The sequence below is a fragment of the Neocloeon triangulifer genome, unplaced genomic scaffold, assembly GCF_031216515.1.
Source record: "Neocloeon triangulifer isolate White Clay Creek 2 clone unplaced genomic scaffold, ASM3121651v1 ptg000003l, whole genome shotgun sequence".
In the NCBI taxonomy this organism is placed as follows: domain Eukaryota; kingdom Metazoa; phylum Arthropoda; class Insecta; order Ephemeroptera; family Baetidae; genus Neocloeon; species Neocloeon triangulifer.
Genome location: NW_026775546.1, coordinates 5,217,668 through 5,236,050, shown reverse-complemented (window position 1 = coordinate 5,236,050; position 18,383 = coordinate 5,217,668). Strand labels below are relative to the sequence as shown.

The 18,383-nt window shown below is 42.8% G+C and overlaps 1 protein-coding gene across 2 annotated transcripts; it reads right to left on the bottom strand.

The window, feature by feature from the left end:
- Positions 1 to 502: 502 nt before the first annotated feature.
- LOC132193190 (intermembrane lipid transfer protein VPS13D) lies at positions 503 to 18,339 on the bottom strand. 2 transcript variants are annotated; one of them, XM_059613669.1, is made up of 40 exons: positions 18,096 to 18,339; positions 17,841 to 18,031; positions 17,227 to 17,418; positions 16,930 to 17,172; positions 16,636 to 16,809; positions 16,240 to 16,487; positions 15,977 to 16,153; positions 15,723 to 15,920; positions 15,189 to 15,572; positions 14,412 to 15,129; positions 13,864 to 14,331; positions 13,444 to 13,797; positions 12,556 to 13,364; positions 12,205 to 12,424; positions 11,294 to 12,088; positions 10,757 to 11,058; positions 10,315 to 10,632; positions 9,514 to 10,234; positions 9,164 to 9,448; positions 8,339 to 8,774; positions 8,032 to 8,277; positions 7,569 to 7,945; positions 6,943 to 7,457; positions 6,687 to 6,816; positions 6,399 to 6,629; positions 5,626 to 6,229; positions 5,308 to 5,516; positions 4,678 to 5,085; positions 4,138 to 4,318; positions 3,775 to 3,810; positions 3,387 to 3,565; positions 2,580 to 3,251; positions 2,304 to 2,486; positions 2,066 to 2,249; positions 1,804 to 2,009; positions 1,636 to 1,748; positions 1,419 to 1,559; positions 1,238 to 1,366; positions 957 to 1,122; positions 503 to 903 (listed from the first exon to the last, which is right to left on the bottom strand). In XM_059613669.1, the coding sequence occupies exons 1-40, from the start codon at positions 18,190 to 18,192 to the stop codon at positions 820 to 822; spliced, it is 12,324 nt and encodes a 4,107-aa protein (XP_059469652.1). In that variant the 5' UTR covers positions 18,193 to 18,339; the 3' UTR covers positions 503 to 819. The 2 variants fall into 2 exon arrangements, with proteins under 2 accessions (XP_059469652.1, XP_059469653.1); XM_059613670.1 differs by lacking the exon at positions 3,775 to 3,810.
- Between the last annotated feature and the right edge of the window lie 44 nt (positions 18,340 to 18,383).

The following is an 18,383-nucleotide window of genomic DNA, read 5'->3' as shown; positions in this document are numbered from 1 at the left end:
TTAATAATGAAGTATTTTTGTGTTAAAAATATGGAGAAAAATAATGAAAATTATAGATATTTGTATTAAAAATATCAGGAAAATTAATAAAAAATGAAAGTATTTTTTTATTGATTTTAATAATATACTTTATACAAGAAACTTCAGCGAGCAGTGCGTTTGCTCATGAAATAGGGTCGCAGATCGTGACCGAAACTGGTAGAGCCATTTGTTTTTGAATAAAAACAATTTTCTGCAACGAGGAAAAGCCCGATCGCTTCATTTCCATGATCATCTCCTCGAGTGTCAACTTCTTCAAACAAATATATTTAAGATGTTTGTATTTCATTCTTGCTTTAATTCATTGTAAAAAACTTCACCCTTTTATTTTTGTAAATACCTAGTCTGTTTTCATCATTATCTGATAGGTTATAAATTTATACCTTAATAACATTTCTTCCAGGGAGTCTGAAAATAATTATATAGGTGGTGGACTGAAATAATTGATTTGAGCAAGTTTCTAGAAAATAAACATTTGCTTTTATTACTATAGCCTCATTATTTCACTAAATTATTACATTAATCACACTATCAATATGCACAAAAAGCATTATTCTGTCTAACAAAATTCAACGTTATTGATATTTCAACCTTCTTATTAACACAGCCTTAGAGCAAGATGCTAAACTTGCTCTGATTCATGGTCTCTATAAATAAAAACTAACAAAGAAAAATTACTCTCACAATTCCATTAAATTATTGATTTCACCATTCTCCTTCAATTTTCCTGAGCTCATTGACGTTCTAAATCTTTGGTCCAATTTCGGGAAAAAAATTATTTCAGTCGTCCAAATCTGGAAGAGTGGCCAGGGTGCGAATCCTCTCCTCGTACATGCCTTTAGCAAAAATGATCTGCTGTGATACCTAAAGTAGAAAATGCTTAGCATTCCTTAAAAAATCATAATTGCCAAATTTACCCATTTAGAGGTTTCCTCTGTGTCACATCTGACCCTTGGTCTCCGCATTTGAGGCTCTTCGTCATCCTTGTTGCCTTCAACTTGTTCCGACAACTCCACATAATGCAAAACGCGGGATGGGTTGTTTGCGTCAGTCTCTTGAATGGGGCGGCAGTTTTGTAGCTCCCTAAAATCAATAGATATATTTAAATATTTATTAAATTATGTGAAAAATGGAGTTTAAAATTTAAAATTAAAAAAATATATTTCTGTAAAATTATAAATTATTAAAAATTTCTTACCCCAAGTGAACTTTGACCACAATAGCACATGAGCCGTTGGTGCTGGTGGTGAAGACCCTGACCGCCTCACTGGACACAATCACCCTGAGGTCCTCCGTGCCTGAACGAAGCAGTTCGTAAGCCATGAATCTGAAAAATGGCAAATTGATTAGTGTGTTTGAGGTTGATAGGAAAATTGTACATTTCAAGGAACAAGTTGTTGTTGATTTGGTGCAGAAACTGCTGGCCTTCACTTTGTTTGTGCGAGTAGACGGGCAGCAGACCTCCAGGGCCCACAATGCAGCGAGGAAGACGAAACCGACTTGGTTGGTAGTGGCTCGAACTGCAAAATAAAAAGAAAATCATTAGAATTCATAGGGAAGGGGAAATTTTGATGATTTTGTTTCTTTCAAAATTACCTTCTACTGGAGTTGCTGACAGCGCTGGCAATGTCGCTCACAAAGTCCAATGATCCCATAACAGGCTTTGTTACTGTCCCCACAAGTCCTCTTCCCAAGCCATAAATCAAACCCTGAAAAAATTACAAAATTTTGTAGATATACTTAAATGAGTTATCTTGAATTTACCGATGTTCCTTCAGTGGCGGCACCTTCATAGGCCTGAGTAAAGATGCTGGTGGCACCTCCGAGAAAACCAAAGCCGAGACTGCGAAGTCCGACCTTGACATGTTCCCAGGAGGTTGTTTGAGCTGGTGGGCGACGTCTGATGCGTTGTCTGCACTCTTCGTGGTACTCGTCCAAAGCCACCCAACTCACACCATCACTCAATGACCCTTAAAAATTTACAAAATAAATTAAATGCATAAGAAATTCAAAGAATAATTATTACCCGTAACCTTGGCTGTTGAGCTAGACAAGCCGTGGGTGACATTCTTCACAAGGCCTCCTACACTTTTAACACCAGGGTCGCACAGAACTCCCACAACCCCCTCAGTCACGTTGGACACAAGACCAGTGGCGCCGCCAAAGATGTCGGAGGAGAATAAAATTATTGGTAACTGACCGCGGAGTGCCTGAAATTACACATTAATTAGTAGGAACTTATTATTTCAAAGATATAAACTTACAGCTTGGAAGTGTTTGGTCAACTCGTCAAGCAAGGCTGGTTGGCTGAGAAGCTCATGCTCAATGTGGAAGGGTGAGAGCTCAACACCAGCGTCTTCAAACTTGATCAAAGTCAGTCCTATTCGACGCTTGATGTGTTTTAGTCTTGGCGGTAAATTGTTTGTAGTCACAGCGCTCAATCGAATCTGCAGAAATTATTAAAAATAAAATGGCATTAAAATATTTTCGACTAAAACTAAGAATTTTTGTTTAAAATTAAATTGATTTAGAAAACTCACATTTGTGAAGGCGACAAAGAACCTTGAGAAGAAATATCTTTGTGCAGCCATTCTTTGTTCAGCCAGAGCCGTCAGTCCTCTTTGAGCCTCGAGGTCTCCACCTTCGGCCCCAGCAGCTGTGGCTGTTGAATTTGGCTCCGTCTCTGGCACTCCCAGGCCAAAGAGCGACAAAACAAGCAGCAACTGTTCTTCTTCAATGGTCAGGTTCAAGTTGCGAATGATGATGGCCGCATTCTTGATGGTGTCAATATTGTGATTGGTGGCCGCGATGCGCTCCGCGGTAACTTCGACAACAGGAATGCAGGCCGAGGTGTCCTCGGAGCGGACAAAGCTGGGCACAAACGCAACCACCGGACACTGAGCCTGCAGCATCTGGTTGTCCACGTGGATGTTGAGCACCGACGCCTCCAGACGGTGGACATTCCTTTGGGCGCTCACTCGGACGCTGAGACACTCGAGCAGGCAAAAGGCGAGTTCTTCTCGAATGTTGGTGTCGATCAGACTGACCCCGAGGCCGCCGGTAAGACGTACTTGCACACAAAAGCCCCAGTCCTCAGCAGTTTCTTCCACTCCAGAGGTGGACTCTTGGATGGAATCTTGGGACGCTGGACTGCCCCATCGGGTGAAAAACACTGGACTCCAATCTCGCTGACGGGGGAGGGAGAAAGTTCGCTAAAAAATTTAAATTCTAAATTATTTCAATATAAAAGTTTCTAATTTTATTAAAAAATGAATCAGGGTATTATTAAAATGAAACTCTTTAGAATTTTTAATCAAATAATTTGCCTTTTTCAGTGATAATCTTACCCTGAGCTTCTTATCTGCGATTTCAAGTACTCTGGTCGGTCCATCAGCATATACCCTCAAGACAAGCACCCCAGAGCCAGGACGCAGCTTTTGTGGTGCAACAGCCTGCTCAACGGGCACACCGTCATCCGTTTTTTGGTGACAAATCGGTTGTGGCGGCCCAAGGACAACTTCACTCCCTGTTGAAAAGCAAAAATTTTAACAAACTATTGACTGCAAAAATTTTAGTGAGTAAATAAATATACAACTTTAATAGTTTAATTTGAAAACTGATCGGAATTTTAAAACATGAATGGAAACTAGCAGGGTGATACGAAAGATGAAAAATTTCACACTGGGGGATGCTACTGGAATGGACAAATAACACACAATTTGTAGTGCGACATACACATTTGCCAAGGTCCAGCAGCATCAAGCCCATTGCCTGAAAGAAATTCCCAGAAGAAATATTTTTTTAAATAAGTATTGGAGAGTTAACAGTGCAAAATAAAAAGCAATTCAAATAAATATTTTGGCCTAATTGTTTGGTAAGACATTTGAATTAATTTTAAAAAAAATGAATGAATTAAAAAAAACTTTTTTTCAGCAAATCCCTTTTTTCATCAAGAAATTTCTAAAGAGGTTCAAACCACAGGCCAAAATTAATTTAGTTGGAAAAGACTTCAACAATAGGAAAAAGTGTTATGATGGAAATTGCAATACTGTGGAAGTGAAAAAATAAAATATTTGTGAAATATAGTTCTTTAATTACCCCTCCTGAGGCCAAAGAATCCATCCTTGGCTTGGACACACATGCTGTTGTGAGCACAACGTAGGCGTCCATCTTCTGTAAATCGCCAAGTTTGGGTCGACTGTCGCCTGGGTTCTGGCCGCCTGATAACCAGAGGCACATATTGCGATGGTTGGGGTGCCGGTCCAGCAATGTCCAATACCTGATAGTGGGTGAAACATAAAAATATGTGAGCCGATGAAGTTTACAGGAATATACAAAACAAACAGAAAGAAACATTAAAAAAGAAAAACGCAACGTTTGAGGCAAATTAATATCGGTGAATTTTTTTATCTTAAGTAAAATTTCAAATTATAATTGTTTTTTTAAAAATTGAGGATTGATTAAGATCACAATGCCCAGAATTAATATTTCAATTCAAAATAAAATGTTCAAGAAAAATTATTTTGTTTTTAAGCTAATAATAAGAATTCAGATTGTTTTAAATTCATACCTTTAATTTAAGCTATTCTTTGGTAAATTAATTTTCTTGAGATTTTCTGATTGAGATGATAAACTTACCAGTGACTGGTGGAAAGGGTCGTTGAGCTTTCGTGGGTCTCTAGGGGGGCCACTGCCCTCGTGTTGGAGGTGGCCGTCGGCTGTGAGGCGCCAGAGTTGGGAGCGACAGCCGTGCTCTTTCTTGCGAAGCACAACTCGATTTCCCTCAGGCACGTCGAGAACCAGCTGTTGGCATTGAGGCTCAATTCTGGCGTCAGCATCTGCCGGAGGGAAGGTCCACGTCATGGCTACATAGATAAAGTTGTCGTAGGTCAGTTCGCCGCGTAAATCGAGCTGCCCGAGGTCCAAGGTGGCCTCGTTGCCGCCTGGAGCGATGCAAGTCAACTTGTGGGGCACCAGTGGCTCGTCCCATGTGTAAGGTAGACAGCAATGTGGTCTGACCACTGTTTGCTGTACCCGAGCACCTCCCTGAATAACCGAAATTGATAAAAAATTATGTGAAAATGTAATAAAAGAAAGAGGTATACAAAAATTTCTACTATTTTATAATAATTTCAAAATAAAAAGATACATTAAAAGGGTTAGATTATTCTAAGTATTTAAATAAAAGAATGCTTAATTAATATCTGCAAATAATTTGAAAGAAATGTGTAAAAAAACATCAGCATTATTAAAAAAATTGATATTCACCTGGTAAAAGTTGATTGGCACTTCCGAGAAGTTGTCAACGCGAACAGGTGAGGGCATGGAGACATCTGAGAAAACGATGACAAAAGATGCTTCCTGCTCAGTCACCTCAACACTGAGGAAGTTCATTCGGCCAGAGCGGTCACGCACGTTCAGATGGAACAGCGCCGTACGATTTATGTAAAACGAACCAGACCAACTGCATTCGAATACTAAAAATTATGGGCAAAAACCAATATCACAATAAATTCAAAATATTCTGGATTAATAAAAAAAGGTAGATTTTTATTTAACTTATCAAAATTAATTAAAAAAATTTACCTTCTGGCATTCGAACGCACAAGCGGTGCTCCTTGTCCAGTTTGGGCCAGTGAAAAGGGACACAGCAACCAGGGACAAGTTGCACATGAGATGCGTCAGCATAAAGGTCAGTCACAGTTGTGGCCAAGAAGCTTTGCGCAAACTCGAGCTGGCGGCTTGACTTGTTGTGCAAAAGGTACCGAGGCGCAAGATGCACCATGGTTGTGCGTCTGTAGCGACCTCGACCAGGTTTAGTGCTCACGCCCAGTTCGTACAACTCATCGGGACGGTTGGCAGTGCCGAGACGAAGTTGCACCAGTTGCACGTCCCGTCGAGGCAGCAGGGGCTTTGACCAGTCTGGTCGACTACCCTGTCGAAGGCCAGTGCCGAGACGAATGGTGAAACCAGTGCCCTCTTGCTCAGGGTCAGAGAGGGAGAATATGAGGGGCGCAACCATGCGGGCCAACTCGTGCTCCATGCCCTGCCCAGCGGCCTCTTGAGAGGCGCCCTCTTGTTTAAGTACAACAGGCAGGCCTGTCCGGTTGATCAGCCAGTAAGGGGCACTGATGTCCACCTCACAACCACGTCCAATGCAAACTCTTATTCGAGCATGCAAAACTAAAACCTAGAACAGATATTAATATTTAATTTCCAAAAATTGACAAAAAAAAATTCAAAAGAGACAAAATAATTTTGATAAATTAGAAAAAACCTTCTTATTGTTTTTTTTTTCAGTTTCATGAATTGAAATCAGGATTAAATTAAGTCAAAATATAGATAAAAAAATTATTTACCCTTCCTTGAGGGTCAGTGAGGAAGAGGTTGGCCTGCCTGGATGATCCACCATATGGCTGCAGCTCAAGCTGCCCAGAAGCAGTGAAGTTGTCCAAGAGAAAGTGCAGTGATTGCGACTCCGAGATGTCAACAAAATTAAGTGCAGCCGACGTGCCGGCAGCAATGCTTAGCTTATGGCTAGGCGCAGAACGAACTTTGCACTCTAGCTCATGGGGCAAGAGATTGTTCACCTGAGAGAAATATTAAATTGAAAAAATTGAGGCATAAAATTTGTGGAGAAATCTTACAATAATTGGGCTCAGCAGAATGAGTGTGTGAGCTGGCTGAGGGTACATATAGGTGAGACTGCGGTGTTTAGTCCACTGTGGATATTGTTTTTCAGGAGGGTACAACTCTCGCTGTACTGCTAATGTGAATCTGACGAGAGAGAAAGACAATTATTCAATTCTTTATACACTAAGCTTTTTGCAAGTAAAACTTGGAATTTAGAAATCAGCAACTAATGATTTTATTTTGAATTATTATTAAATTATGATTTTTCACCTGAATCCATCATCAGAGTGATGAGATCGGGTACTGCGACAGACATAGCTCTCCTCCTGTACAGAACCTGGATCGGAAACATGGCTCCATTGCAGAGAAGCACTGAGCTCAAAATGCTCTTGTTGCAGGGGCCTCACTTTCAAGGTGGAGTGAACCAACATCATGGGCACTGCCAAGGTAGCATTGGGTGCAATCCTTTGTCTTTTTTGCTCAGCGCATAGCTCCACTTCAATGGGCAGCCGGTTCAAGAGGAGCAACGCTGACCTGACAGTCACCACCTTACGGGCGCACCCTTCCAGAGTGACCTGGAAGACAACTCTTGCTGACGGCAGCTGCCCTACAGAGGCGTCGTCCAAATCAGGCTGGGCGTGTCGGAAGTAAACGCCGACACGGTCAACAGACACAGGCTGAATGGGTCGCCAGCCAGCAATGCGGACTCGAACCTGATGTACTCGTAGTTCGTGAGAGTTTCTGTGACGCAGTTTGCGCGCCTGTCGTTCAAAATCAAATGGAATCTGTGGATAAAGAAAATATTGAAATATTTCAACTAAAATTAATCACAAATTTTCTTATAACTTTAATCTATTTTTCTAAACGACTTTAATGAAAAAAAATATTTATCAAACCTTTTCTCCGGCCATCACCAGAGTCCATCCCTCATTTGTCTGCTGTGGGTGCTCTTGTCCCAGAGGATCATACGCGTCAGCCATTCTGACATTGGTGGTGAACCACAAATCAGAACCAGTGTCATTCAAAAGTTGGTAGGGCACAAAGGGAGAGCGACGCTTTCGGGGCTGCTGCTGCGTCACAACAACGCCTTCAGTATTCAAATCTTGTGTCCAGGTGTCCTTGACAGCGTGTACCAGGGAAACCAGTGAGTCTGTTACGTTGAGGGCCAGCACGTTGTCTGCATCAACATGCAGGCGGAAGAAGGGCACTGGAACCAGCTCTTGCCACTCCCATGAGAATTTGGCTCTCCACGGCTCAACCAGCGGCTCCCAACCTAACAATTAAAACGCACCCATTTTAATAAATGTCAATAAATAAAATTTTACGGCACAGCAGTTAATTCTTCCTAAGACTGCTTACCAGAAAGGAGTCTGTTGTAATAATCCACGGCCAAGTGGCACTCCATGTGACCTCCGTCGAGCGTTCGTCTTGTACCCAGAAGCTGTTTCATGCTTAACTGGGCAAGACTCAACTCCAAAAGAGGCACATCTGCATCTTGGCAGTCATCAATGATGCAGACGCTCAGCAGGTGTGTTTTCAACTCAATTTGCCTGAACTTCAGCAGTCCTTCTGACGAGTGAGATGGGGATTCTGGCGATGGGGAATCTAACCAAACCACGATAAAATCAATGTTATTTGTTAAAGGCATTCTTAAAATTATACTGACATGTGTGTTTCGCGTGTTGTGTCAGCCAAAGGGCAGCGTCGTCCATTCGTCCTCCACATCGGTCCAGGGCGTCGGCACAATCTTCGGCAGAGAAACCCATGGCGCACAGCCGCTCCACGCTTTGTAGAATGTTCTTAGGTCCCTCATCCGCAATTGAATTGCTACGGTCACGTCCTCCAACTGCACTCAGCAACTGTGAGAAGGCCCTGGCATCTCGGTAGGAAAGCCGCAGGCTGAGCGTTTGAAGGGTGACATCGAGGATGCCAACACCATCTTCCGTGTGCACCAGGTCTAGATTTACAGTGACTGGGTCAATTATGGACACGGCCGATTCTTGCTCATCTCCTAGAATGCAGTAAAGCAGTTCACATCTATTCAGGTTGCATGTAAGAGGCCGATCGGCGCAACTGGGTCGATAGGATACAACAGTTGTGCTCTGAAAAAAATTAAAAAGGGATGAAAGACGCTCAATTTAAAGAGATAAAAGAATTTTCATTTGGATTAAACATCACGCTTAAGCTAAAATAAAAAATGTAAAATATATGAAGAAATTTTTAGAAATAGGTCAGTCTTACAAGCTGTGTTTCAGATAAGACACCTTGATTTCAATGAAAATTGGTAAACAGCACTGCACTACAATTGCATTTTCATGGGACCAATTTAACATAGCCATCTCAGATAGCCTATTCCTGTCCCTGAAAGCCAAGGGCCTCAGAGTGCCTTTTTGTTAGCCATTCCAAAACCAAAACACCCGAGGTTAGCGCAAGTTTCATACCAAATTTCTTCAAAATCAGGGTTTCTCATCTCAAAATCATAACTCGTTACCTTCAGAATGAGTGCGTTTGTCTCCCAGCGTGAGCAGTCCTCAACTAAAACAACGTCTGAGTCGGTGATGTTGAGTGTAAGTTCATAAGGCTCCTCTGCAGGCTGGACTGTTGCAGGAGCCGCAGCTGATGGCGACGCAAACTCGAGCTCATCAGGCTCTGCACTGATAAAGTCACGGACCAATCGCCACCAGTCGAGGATGAGCATTAGTCGCATGTTGTTCAGCAGGATGGTGAAGCGGGCCCCGTCACATGCAGTACGACGGTGATGAATTTCGGCTTGAACCTACAAATTAAATTACCAAGAATAATAATTAGGATTAGTTCAAAGTATGATGAAAAAAAAATTACTTGACTAGATCTGCGTTCTGCGTCTACTGGCAAGAGAATGTTGTTGAAAACATTTGGCCTTTTGTTAACAGGACGAGACTGGAAGCGTTGGTCTGTGATTAAAATCTCTTTAGAGACCAAGTCAATGTCTCGAGCTCCGTCAGATCGGCTCTCGACCACAAGCTGGCATTTGACAAAATTGATCAACGCCAGTGGTCCATCAGGTTGTTGTAGTGCCACAAGCACATCTCGGAGATCAAGTTTCAAACTAGTAGACACCCAGACCTGCTCTGTGTCAAGAGGCGCTCCGCCTGGTGGAGTTGGAGCCAGAAGATAGTCAAGCTCGTCAAGATTTTCACCAATGTTGTGGGCAAGCAGGCCTTTGATAAGTCGCAGCTGCTCAACGCCGATGGACGCGTGCAGACCAGAGAGAGTTCCCTGCACGCTTAAGTCCGGAACCGGATGGGCTGTCAGTGAGTCAAGATTCCTTTCAACTCGCAGACACAACTGACACTTAGCTTCGGAGAGAAGCGAAACGCCAACTTTCTCAAACCAGGTGTTGCCGACGCGGAACTTGGCGCTGTTCATGTCAGCACCGCTGTATGATGTCAGCCGGTGACTAGCCACAATGTCCATGTTGATCAGGTTGACGTCCATGACGTCTAGGAGACAATCAGAGTGGAGACGGAAACCATTTTTCACAGTAAGTTCACCCAGGTCTGCCATCAAGACTTTGGTAGACCTGCAAAGTTAAAAACACCATATTTTGTATTTCTTTAATGCTGAGTAAATTTAATCGTCTTAAATAAATTGTATTCTAACCTGGAACTTAGTGGCAAAAGAATAACTGGTGATCCTGCTTGGATATCCCAGAGAATTCTCCGGCCTCTCGAACTTGGTTCATCATCTGTGAAGCCAGCAGTGGCCTCGCGAAGTCTAGACATTAGTGTTTGGAGAAGGCTGAAGTGATTCCATAAGATCTTGAGTTCTTCGACAAAACGTTGCGTGTGCACATAAAAGACGGAGCTCATTTGAAGGCGTACTTGGGCATCACACTCCCGTCGAAGTGTTGGGTCTGGTGTTCCGTAATTGATTATGGTGAAGTCGAGCGCTTCACCTCCCGAACTTATGAAACGTTCCCTGAAATTTTTCAATAAAAATTTAATTTTTTATCAAAAATTTCTACCGTTTTTCAAATATTTCATTTTAACTAAAAATTTGTTACCCATAATAATATGGTCACATCCCAAAACAATAGACTTACCTGTAGAGGCGGCCATGGGGACTGGCATCCATCAGGGATAGTTTGCCAAGCTTGCCTGTGGTGGTACTATCTGGACCGCGACGTTCGACGCGCGCGATCAGGTGAGAGGCATTAGCCCTAGCCAGTTCCCCGCCAGATGTTTTTACAAGTACCAGCGTCAAGGAGCGAACTCGAATGTTCAAAAGAGAGTTTCGTCCATCTCCAGAACGTTGAGGGCGGTCTGAACGCTTAGCTGGTGTCTGACGCTTGGCAGCGCTACCCTCAGTCTCAGGGCCTAATCCAAAGAAATCTAAAATCACCACCTAAAAGTATAAAAACACATGAAAATAATATTGTTTAATACCATTTATTATTTAAATTTTGCCTTATTTACAATAATAAATGGTTCCTTTATTGATTACATTAGAATAAATAAAATAGTAGTGAATTTATTTTCCATTTCACTAAAAAAAAATAATAATAATTATTGCAAATGAACACAAAACTAGAATTGTTTACTTAAACTCTCAAGAAAAATCAAGACTCATTTTAACTAACCCAGGACTCAATATTGACAATCAGATCCAGACAGTTGAAGTTGACATCCATGTATTGTTGTACGCCTTTGTGCTTGCTGAAGAACTCTGGACATTTGGGGTCAATGAATCGAACATCAACATGGACTAGGTTGTCCTGAACAGGGGACGCCATTGTTCTTCTTGGTGATGGAGGAGGAGTGCAAGGGCAGTTACTCTCTGGTTGCTGTTTTTTTGGCGCTCCATAGAGGACACTTGTTTCAAGTAAGTCAGGAAGAGAACCCTTGACAGAGTCAAACGCATCTAACAAAGAAGATGACAGGTCTGGGCATGAGCGCGAGACATTGGCCTTTCGAGGCTCAATTGGCTCTTCCTGGGGCACAAACTGCGAGACTACAAGCATTCGGTGGGGAGACTCAGGCGCTTGCAAAAGATCCTCCACAAGAAGGGCCCTTAGAGAAACTTCCAAAGATGTTTCATGTGCTTCTGTCTTTAAGTATTGGACTCTCAGGTCACGAAGTCCGATTTCGGCCACTGGTCGCTCGTCACCACGGTATTGTCCACGAAGAGTAACTCCCAGTGCTGGTAACTCAAACAGGACATCTACTCGGGTCCTACTTAAATGCTTTGGTTCAAGAGGAGTTGTCAGGCGAGCCTTCATGCTTGGGTCAAGCGTTAGGAAGGATTCAGGTGGTCTGTCATGGGCTCGTGGTGTTTCTGGTTCATGCACAGCAATTTGCTCTAGGCTGTCCAGCAATTGCTCATATTGTGCTCGAGAGAGGGAAAGCTTCAGGTCTTGAACAACAGAGCCGCGAATCTGGAAAAATTTATGTTGGATACATAAACAAAAAAATTCCTCACATTTACATTGAAAATAATTATCAGCGACATCAGCGTTATGACTTCTTACATTTTTATAGAAATTTCAATTACCTGAATTGTGTCCTCACTATCTACATCCAAAAAGTCCATGCTCTGGTCAAGAAGAAGTGATGGTAAACTTTCGGTAGGTTTCATCACACATCGGCCTCGTTCAATTTCGATGGCCAGTTTAATCACAGTATTATGCAGGATAGGCAAAGCGTCCTCTTTGCAAGAGTACAAGACATCTGCTCGCTGGAGAAGCGTCTCACCAGGGTTTTCAGGCGCTTTCCTGTAAAAATTTGGCAAAAGTTCCATAAAAAAGGTACAAAAATAATGACAGAAAATCAATAAAGTATACTGTGAATTTTTTTTTTTTTTTTAAATAATATTTGATTAAAAACTTTAGTTCAAGATGCTTACCTCCGGTGGTCAATGTTGAGAGATGCTAGATTCATGTCTCTAATTTCTAGATTATACTTTGCCCTACGGCGAACAATGCCCCAGCAATAATGACCACAGATGTCAGAGTCAGGACTGCGCCCATCTGCTTCCGGCTCGGCGTCATCTTTCAGAGTGATTTTACCCAGATGGGCAACCAAGACGTCTCCCGAGTTTGCAGCTCGGGGGAGGACAATTACTGGCGACTCGAGGACAATATCCAGTCGAGTGTCCAGCATTATATCATTCGGCTCCTCATCTGGTGTGAAGGGTGTGTTGAGCTTGTTTTCCAGCAGCTCCAGGGATTGAGACATGCTTCTGCGGCGACGACGCTGAGGAGACATTTCCAAAGTGGCCAAAGAAAGTCTGCTTCCTCTTTCCGAAGCTGGGTCGACGCGTGCGTGAACGTGCATCAGACCTATGGCCATTTCGGCAGCTGCCGATCGTATAGACCGGGCGAGTTTCGACACATACTGCTTGAATTCAGTGGCGCAAGACTGCAATTCAAGGAGAAGTCGTGGAGAGTGTGTGAACCAAACCGAGGCCATGCGCAAGCCAACAGATGTACGTCCGTCGGCATTCCGAGTAACACTGAACATGAAAGCCTCGGAGTCTTCCTCTGTGATGGATGACGAGGCGCAACCACTTTGTTGCTGGTACATACTGCTCAGCTCCGCGTTCAGGCGACGTAGAACTTCCGTCCTGTGGTCAGGGTGACTCTCAGCAAGTGGGTCGTGTCCTAAACTCAAGATACGTTGGTGCTTCTGGCCTTCTGGAGTAAGATCCAAGATCTAAAATTCATAAATGGATTTTAGAAAGAAAAATATAATAAGTATATTTAACAAACAAATTTTAAAAATTTCAGCATACCTGAAGTCCACCAAGAGAACCTTTGACGCTGAGTTCAGCGCCAACTGTTGCCTGAATTTTCGCCTCTGTCAAAGTGGCAGTAGCGATTTTTCTAGCTTGAGGTTGGTGGTTTTCATTCATGACAGCCCTCAACAGAAGAACATTCAGCCGTTGGAAATCAAAATTGAGATCAACTTTAGACGTAACGCCAGTTAAGTTGTCGATGGATGTGCCGAAATTTGTTGCTGACGAATGACCTTCAGGAAAAAGACGCTTAACAAAGCCAACCAGCTCAACAATAGTCTCTTGATTGGCAATCACATCCAAGCAGTTAAAGTGCACTGTGGCTATACACTTGCCCTCTTCTTCTGGAAGCTAATGAGGGGAAAAATGTGTTAAAATAGAACAGAATAATATGAAAATTTTGGTTAAAAAACCAACCTCATCTAACCAGACGAGCTCAACAACGATAAGCGCGTCCCCTTCAAGTTCCACGGTGGCGGGATTTGGAGAAGTGGCGCGCAAGAACTGCAGCGTGGAAAGGGCCTGTGTGAGGGCGTGTGGTGAGGTGGCAGGACCAAAACGCCCAGCTGACAGATTTGGTGATGCAGGGGACGTGGGACTAGTGGGTTCGCTGTCAAAGAGACTTCCGCTGACACTATCCATGCCGACGCGCTGGTGGCTGGCAAGCAACAAGTCAAAGTCATTGCCATAGGTCTGCATTGCGTCCACCAGCAGCAGACTGTGAATGCTGAGAGAGACACTGGTCTCTAGAGGGCGGAGGACAAGTCCTGCGCGAACGCCTCGAACTTGCAATTCTGCTACCGATCGGCCTCTGGACTGCACTTCCAAAGACATGTCATCAATGCAGAAGCGGAACACACACAGATAAGCAGTGTCTGGTGACATCTGGATCAAAATTTGCAATAATATGAGGAAAAAATAATAGAAAAATATCAAAATTAATATTGAAGTAAAAATTAACTTACGTCTTTTCCAGCCTCTGCTGATGGGAGATTTCGGTTCTCAATGGGTGACTCTGGCGGCCGGAAGGGTGAGGGCAGACCTTCGCCCAGCATGTGACGCACCATCCGCCTCATGGTGGTGACCTTCTGCTCGTTGACATGCACAACCAACTTTGGCAAGTTGCCAGAAACCTTGAGTGAAGGCAAATTTGGGTCACACGAGGGCAAGGCTCGTCGCTCCAACTGAACCGAGATGTTGAATTTGTCAAGAACGTGAAGTCCTGATGAGGAGCCTCTGAGATGGGCGTGCCTCAGGTTGTCCCTGGTGCGGCCGACAAGGATCTGGGTGTCGCCTAATTCGATGCTGTAGCGGTCATAGACGCGCGACTGCAATGCTAACTCGGTTGCTAAATCTAGGGAAAGTCCCTTGGGCTCTTCCTCCACTGCCTGAGGAGATGAGCAAGGTGTGTGGAAGTCCTCATCTGACTCTGAAGAGCCCTGTCTCTGTGACAGAGCCGGTGTTGGTGCTTCCTGCTCATGCAAATTTCGCACACTAAGCCGGCCAAGGTCAAGCAGAACCACAGTTGCACTTTTGTCGGTGAAGTTTTCCACCAAGAGAAGTTGAGGAGCGGAGATGTTCAATTTCAACTCCCATCGTTGACGAATGCGTTCATTTCCCTCTAGCATCTGCTCCCAGTTCTGCATCAGCCGCTCCTTTGTCTTTTTCTTCATTTGCTCATACCTGAAAAAAGTTAATTAATTTAAATTTTATTAAGAAATGATTAACACAATTTTATGTACCTCCTTCTAGCTGCTTGTCCAAGGTGCAGTAGTGGCTCTTGTGATTGGGGCCTGATGAAGAAGTCAGAGATGGCTTTGGCCACCCCAGGGTTGTAGACAACAGTCAAGCAACGCGTGTCGATATGAAGTCGGTGGTCAAGGCGGCTGCCAAATGGCTTAGTCTCGTACATAAGAGAGAAAAGAGGCTCTGTTGTGGCACTCTTGGCCTTGGCTGTTCGAAGAGGCTCCACAACCATAGGATACAAGGAGTTGCGCGTCAGACAGTCCTTCAGGTAGATGCCACCCACACTCAGGCTAAAGCATTGGGAGTTGAGTCGAGGTCGAGACTCCAACTGAACTTTCAGCGCTTCAACCTCCAAGTCCATAACAGGATAGTTTATCACACTGAAAATTTAGGAAACAACTCAATTAATCCTATTTAAAAAAAAAAAATTCATGATCCATTGATTTATTTTAATAAAAAAATTAAATAAGTTAAAAATTCTATAGTTTTCCTTCTTCAATTTTTTAAATGTTGTAGTGCAAACCACAAACCTTTTACTATCACTTTCATCCTCTTCCATTGTGTCTGTTGATGGTTTTGTGCTTGAAAGAAGCTTGAAGCTGCCCTGCTTGATAGTCAGGGTACTAATTGAAAAAACAGCATCTCTCTTAAGAATGGAACTACTTTCAACGGAATCGCTCAAAGCATGAAGTAGTTCGTCCTCTAATCTTTGTGACTCATCTGGAGATCTATTTAGAATTTTTATTTTAAAATTTAAAAACCATTCCAAAATTCAGTAAACTACTTTAAAGGTTGGTCTGGCAGAGCAGGAGTTGAGTACCAACCAGTCCACAAAGGGAACCACTGCAACAAAACTCCTGCACCGGGCACACTCCAGCCTTTAGTTTCAATGTCGACTAGTTTGGCGGCAGCAATTTGCATAGCTGTTTCTCTCAATTCTCTTAGAGCTTCATAGCCATACCTGAAAATTATATTAATAACAAATAGTATTAATATTTTAGTTTGATTTGGATTTTTAAAAAAAAAATTATAGTCCCTTGTTCTAACCTCATTTCTATTGTTTCTTTGAGTAATTTGGCTTCTGGACTGAAGCTGTTAGGCATCAAAAGGTACTGAGTGTAAACCTCAATGTAGCGCTCGCTGACCCTTCCGAGGCTCAAGGCACGCCAGAACGCCCAGCGCCAAAGTGCTTGAACATCATTTCGGGGACAACTGGTCTGTCCAACCAATGCTTCACGCTGCAGACTGATAGCCTCCAGGCCTCGTGAGCAGCCCACCATTTGGGCATATTGAACCTGAAAATAATTTTGGGTAACCCAATCAGCATAAATTTATATTTTTAAAGACTTATATATTAAAAAAAAAACAATCATTTAGAGACAATTTTAAAAGAATATATTGTGTACATAAATTATATAACTTATAGAATAAACAAAAACTTACATCAGTAACGGCAAATTGAATAGTCTCAAGCATGAGGTCACAGGCTATTCTTGGCTGGTTGCGTGACCTTAGGGGAAGCTCTGAACGGTTCCGTTTGAGGCGTGCCTGAGCGCTGACTGGTGACAATATAAAGCTGTCTGGTTTGCTTGCTTGCATTGCCGTCTGCATTGCAGCCTAGAATAAAATAAAAACAACAATATTCAATGTATTCTTTAGATGAAGATTTCAATTATTTTCTTGTAGAAATTATGCCATTTTTTTAAAATAAAAGTAAACAAACAGTTATTAACTTACTGAAAAAAGATTAAGTGGAAGATTTCCATAAGTAGTGGCATTGGTGTCCCAGTAAACTGCTGCGTCCGTCAATTCTACCAACTTGAAAGCATCCGCAGATGCATCCAGAGGAACATAACCTGGTGTCCAGGAAGAGTTGCAAGTGTTGGCTGTAAGAGCTCGCACTGTCAAGCCCGCGGCCACCACTGTGCCAGGCACAGAGGCGTCATCTTCGTACCTGATGTGCACATCCTTGATTTTGAGCTGCAAAATAAACTTTTTCAGTGAACAGTAAAAATTTTTAAGCGAGCTTCAAACCTGGACATTTTCGACAATATTGCTAACCAATCCCGAAGTGAAACTTATCCACGAGCCGCAACTGGAGGAATAGAAACTGGAACTGGCTCCAGAAACCTCAGTCTGGTGCTCAGCCCTCCAAATAGCCTCCAAAGTGTCCAGACGACGCAGTTTGTCATCATGGATGAGCTGCTCCTCAAATTTTGGATCAATCTGGAAAATTTTCAATTTAGTAAAAAAGAAAAAAAATGGAAAAAATATAATATAATATTACGTCACAATTTACTTAAATTTACATCAGCTAATAATACAGTAATGATGAGTAATGCATTATTATATCATAATACTTGGACTTAAGATAAGGAATTAATTTAAAAAAATTTATGATGATGATGATTTACATAATAATGTATGTAATACAATTAAAATTAAACCTCAAATTATAAATTGTTGTAAATTTCTAAATCATCATCATTTGTCTAAAAAAACTGTTTAAATAATTATTGTATTTAAAGGATTTTCAAAACAAATGATCAAACTAAACTAATAAGAAAATTGAAAAACTTGTGGGTGGCCCTCAACACGGCTTTGCCCTTTGGAGGCATAGAAAATCAATAACGTTATGTAACTCTCACTTCGTCAGTCTTGTAGGGCGAGGCTGTGAGGTAAAGCTTCTCAATGATGATGACCCAGGGCGCTGTCCGAATGCTGCTGACCGGAATCTGCAGTCGGATGGTGCCGATCTGGCCCGCAGTGATGCACACGGGTAGGCGGAGATTGTGGAAGGCATCTTTCCGCAGCGGCACATTTTCCAACTCGACCTCACCTGAGAGTCAAAACATTCGAGATTTAACCAAAAATTATATAATATGCGCAATTGCTCGAATTACCCTGAAGAAGGGCAACGCTGAGTTGGTCTACGCTGAGGTTTTCGACGTAGTTGCTCAGGTAGTTGTTCAGGACCCACTTGACAAGTTCTCGCAACATCTTTGCCGCATAGTCGAATACGACTTAGCTGCCGATCGTCGGCGTCAGAGGCGCCGATTCGGCCGAGGCGTGACGACGAGACGAATTCGGCCAGAGAGTAGAATAGAGAGAGCGCAGCGTTTCGGCAATGCTGGTGAAAGCTGTGACCGTGTTATTGTGCTATTTTTAAGTTTGGCGCGACTTGCCAGCTG

What these genes read in the sequence shown, in the direction of transcription:
- LOC132193190 (XM_059613669.1), bottom strand. Translation starts at nt 18,192, where the DNA reads ATGTTGCGAGAACTTGTCAAGTGGGTCCTGAACAACTACCTGAGCAAC. An exon ending in CAGCGTTGCCCTTCTTCAGG is followed by an intron (nt 18,032 to 18,095) that starts GTAATTCGAGCA and finishes TTTGACTCTCAG; the next exon opens with GTGAGGTCGAGTTGGAAAAT. An exon ending in ATATTGTCGAAAATGTCCAG is followed by an intron (nt 17,173 to 17,226) that starts GTTTGAAGCTCG and finishes TTTATTTTGCAG; the next exon opens with CTCAAAATCAAGGATGTGCA.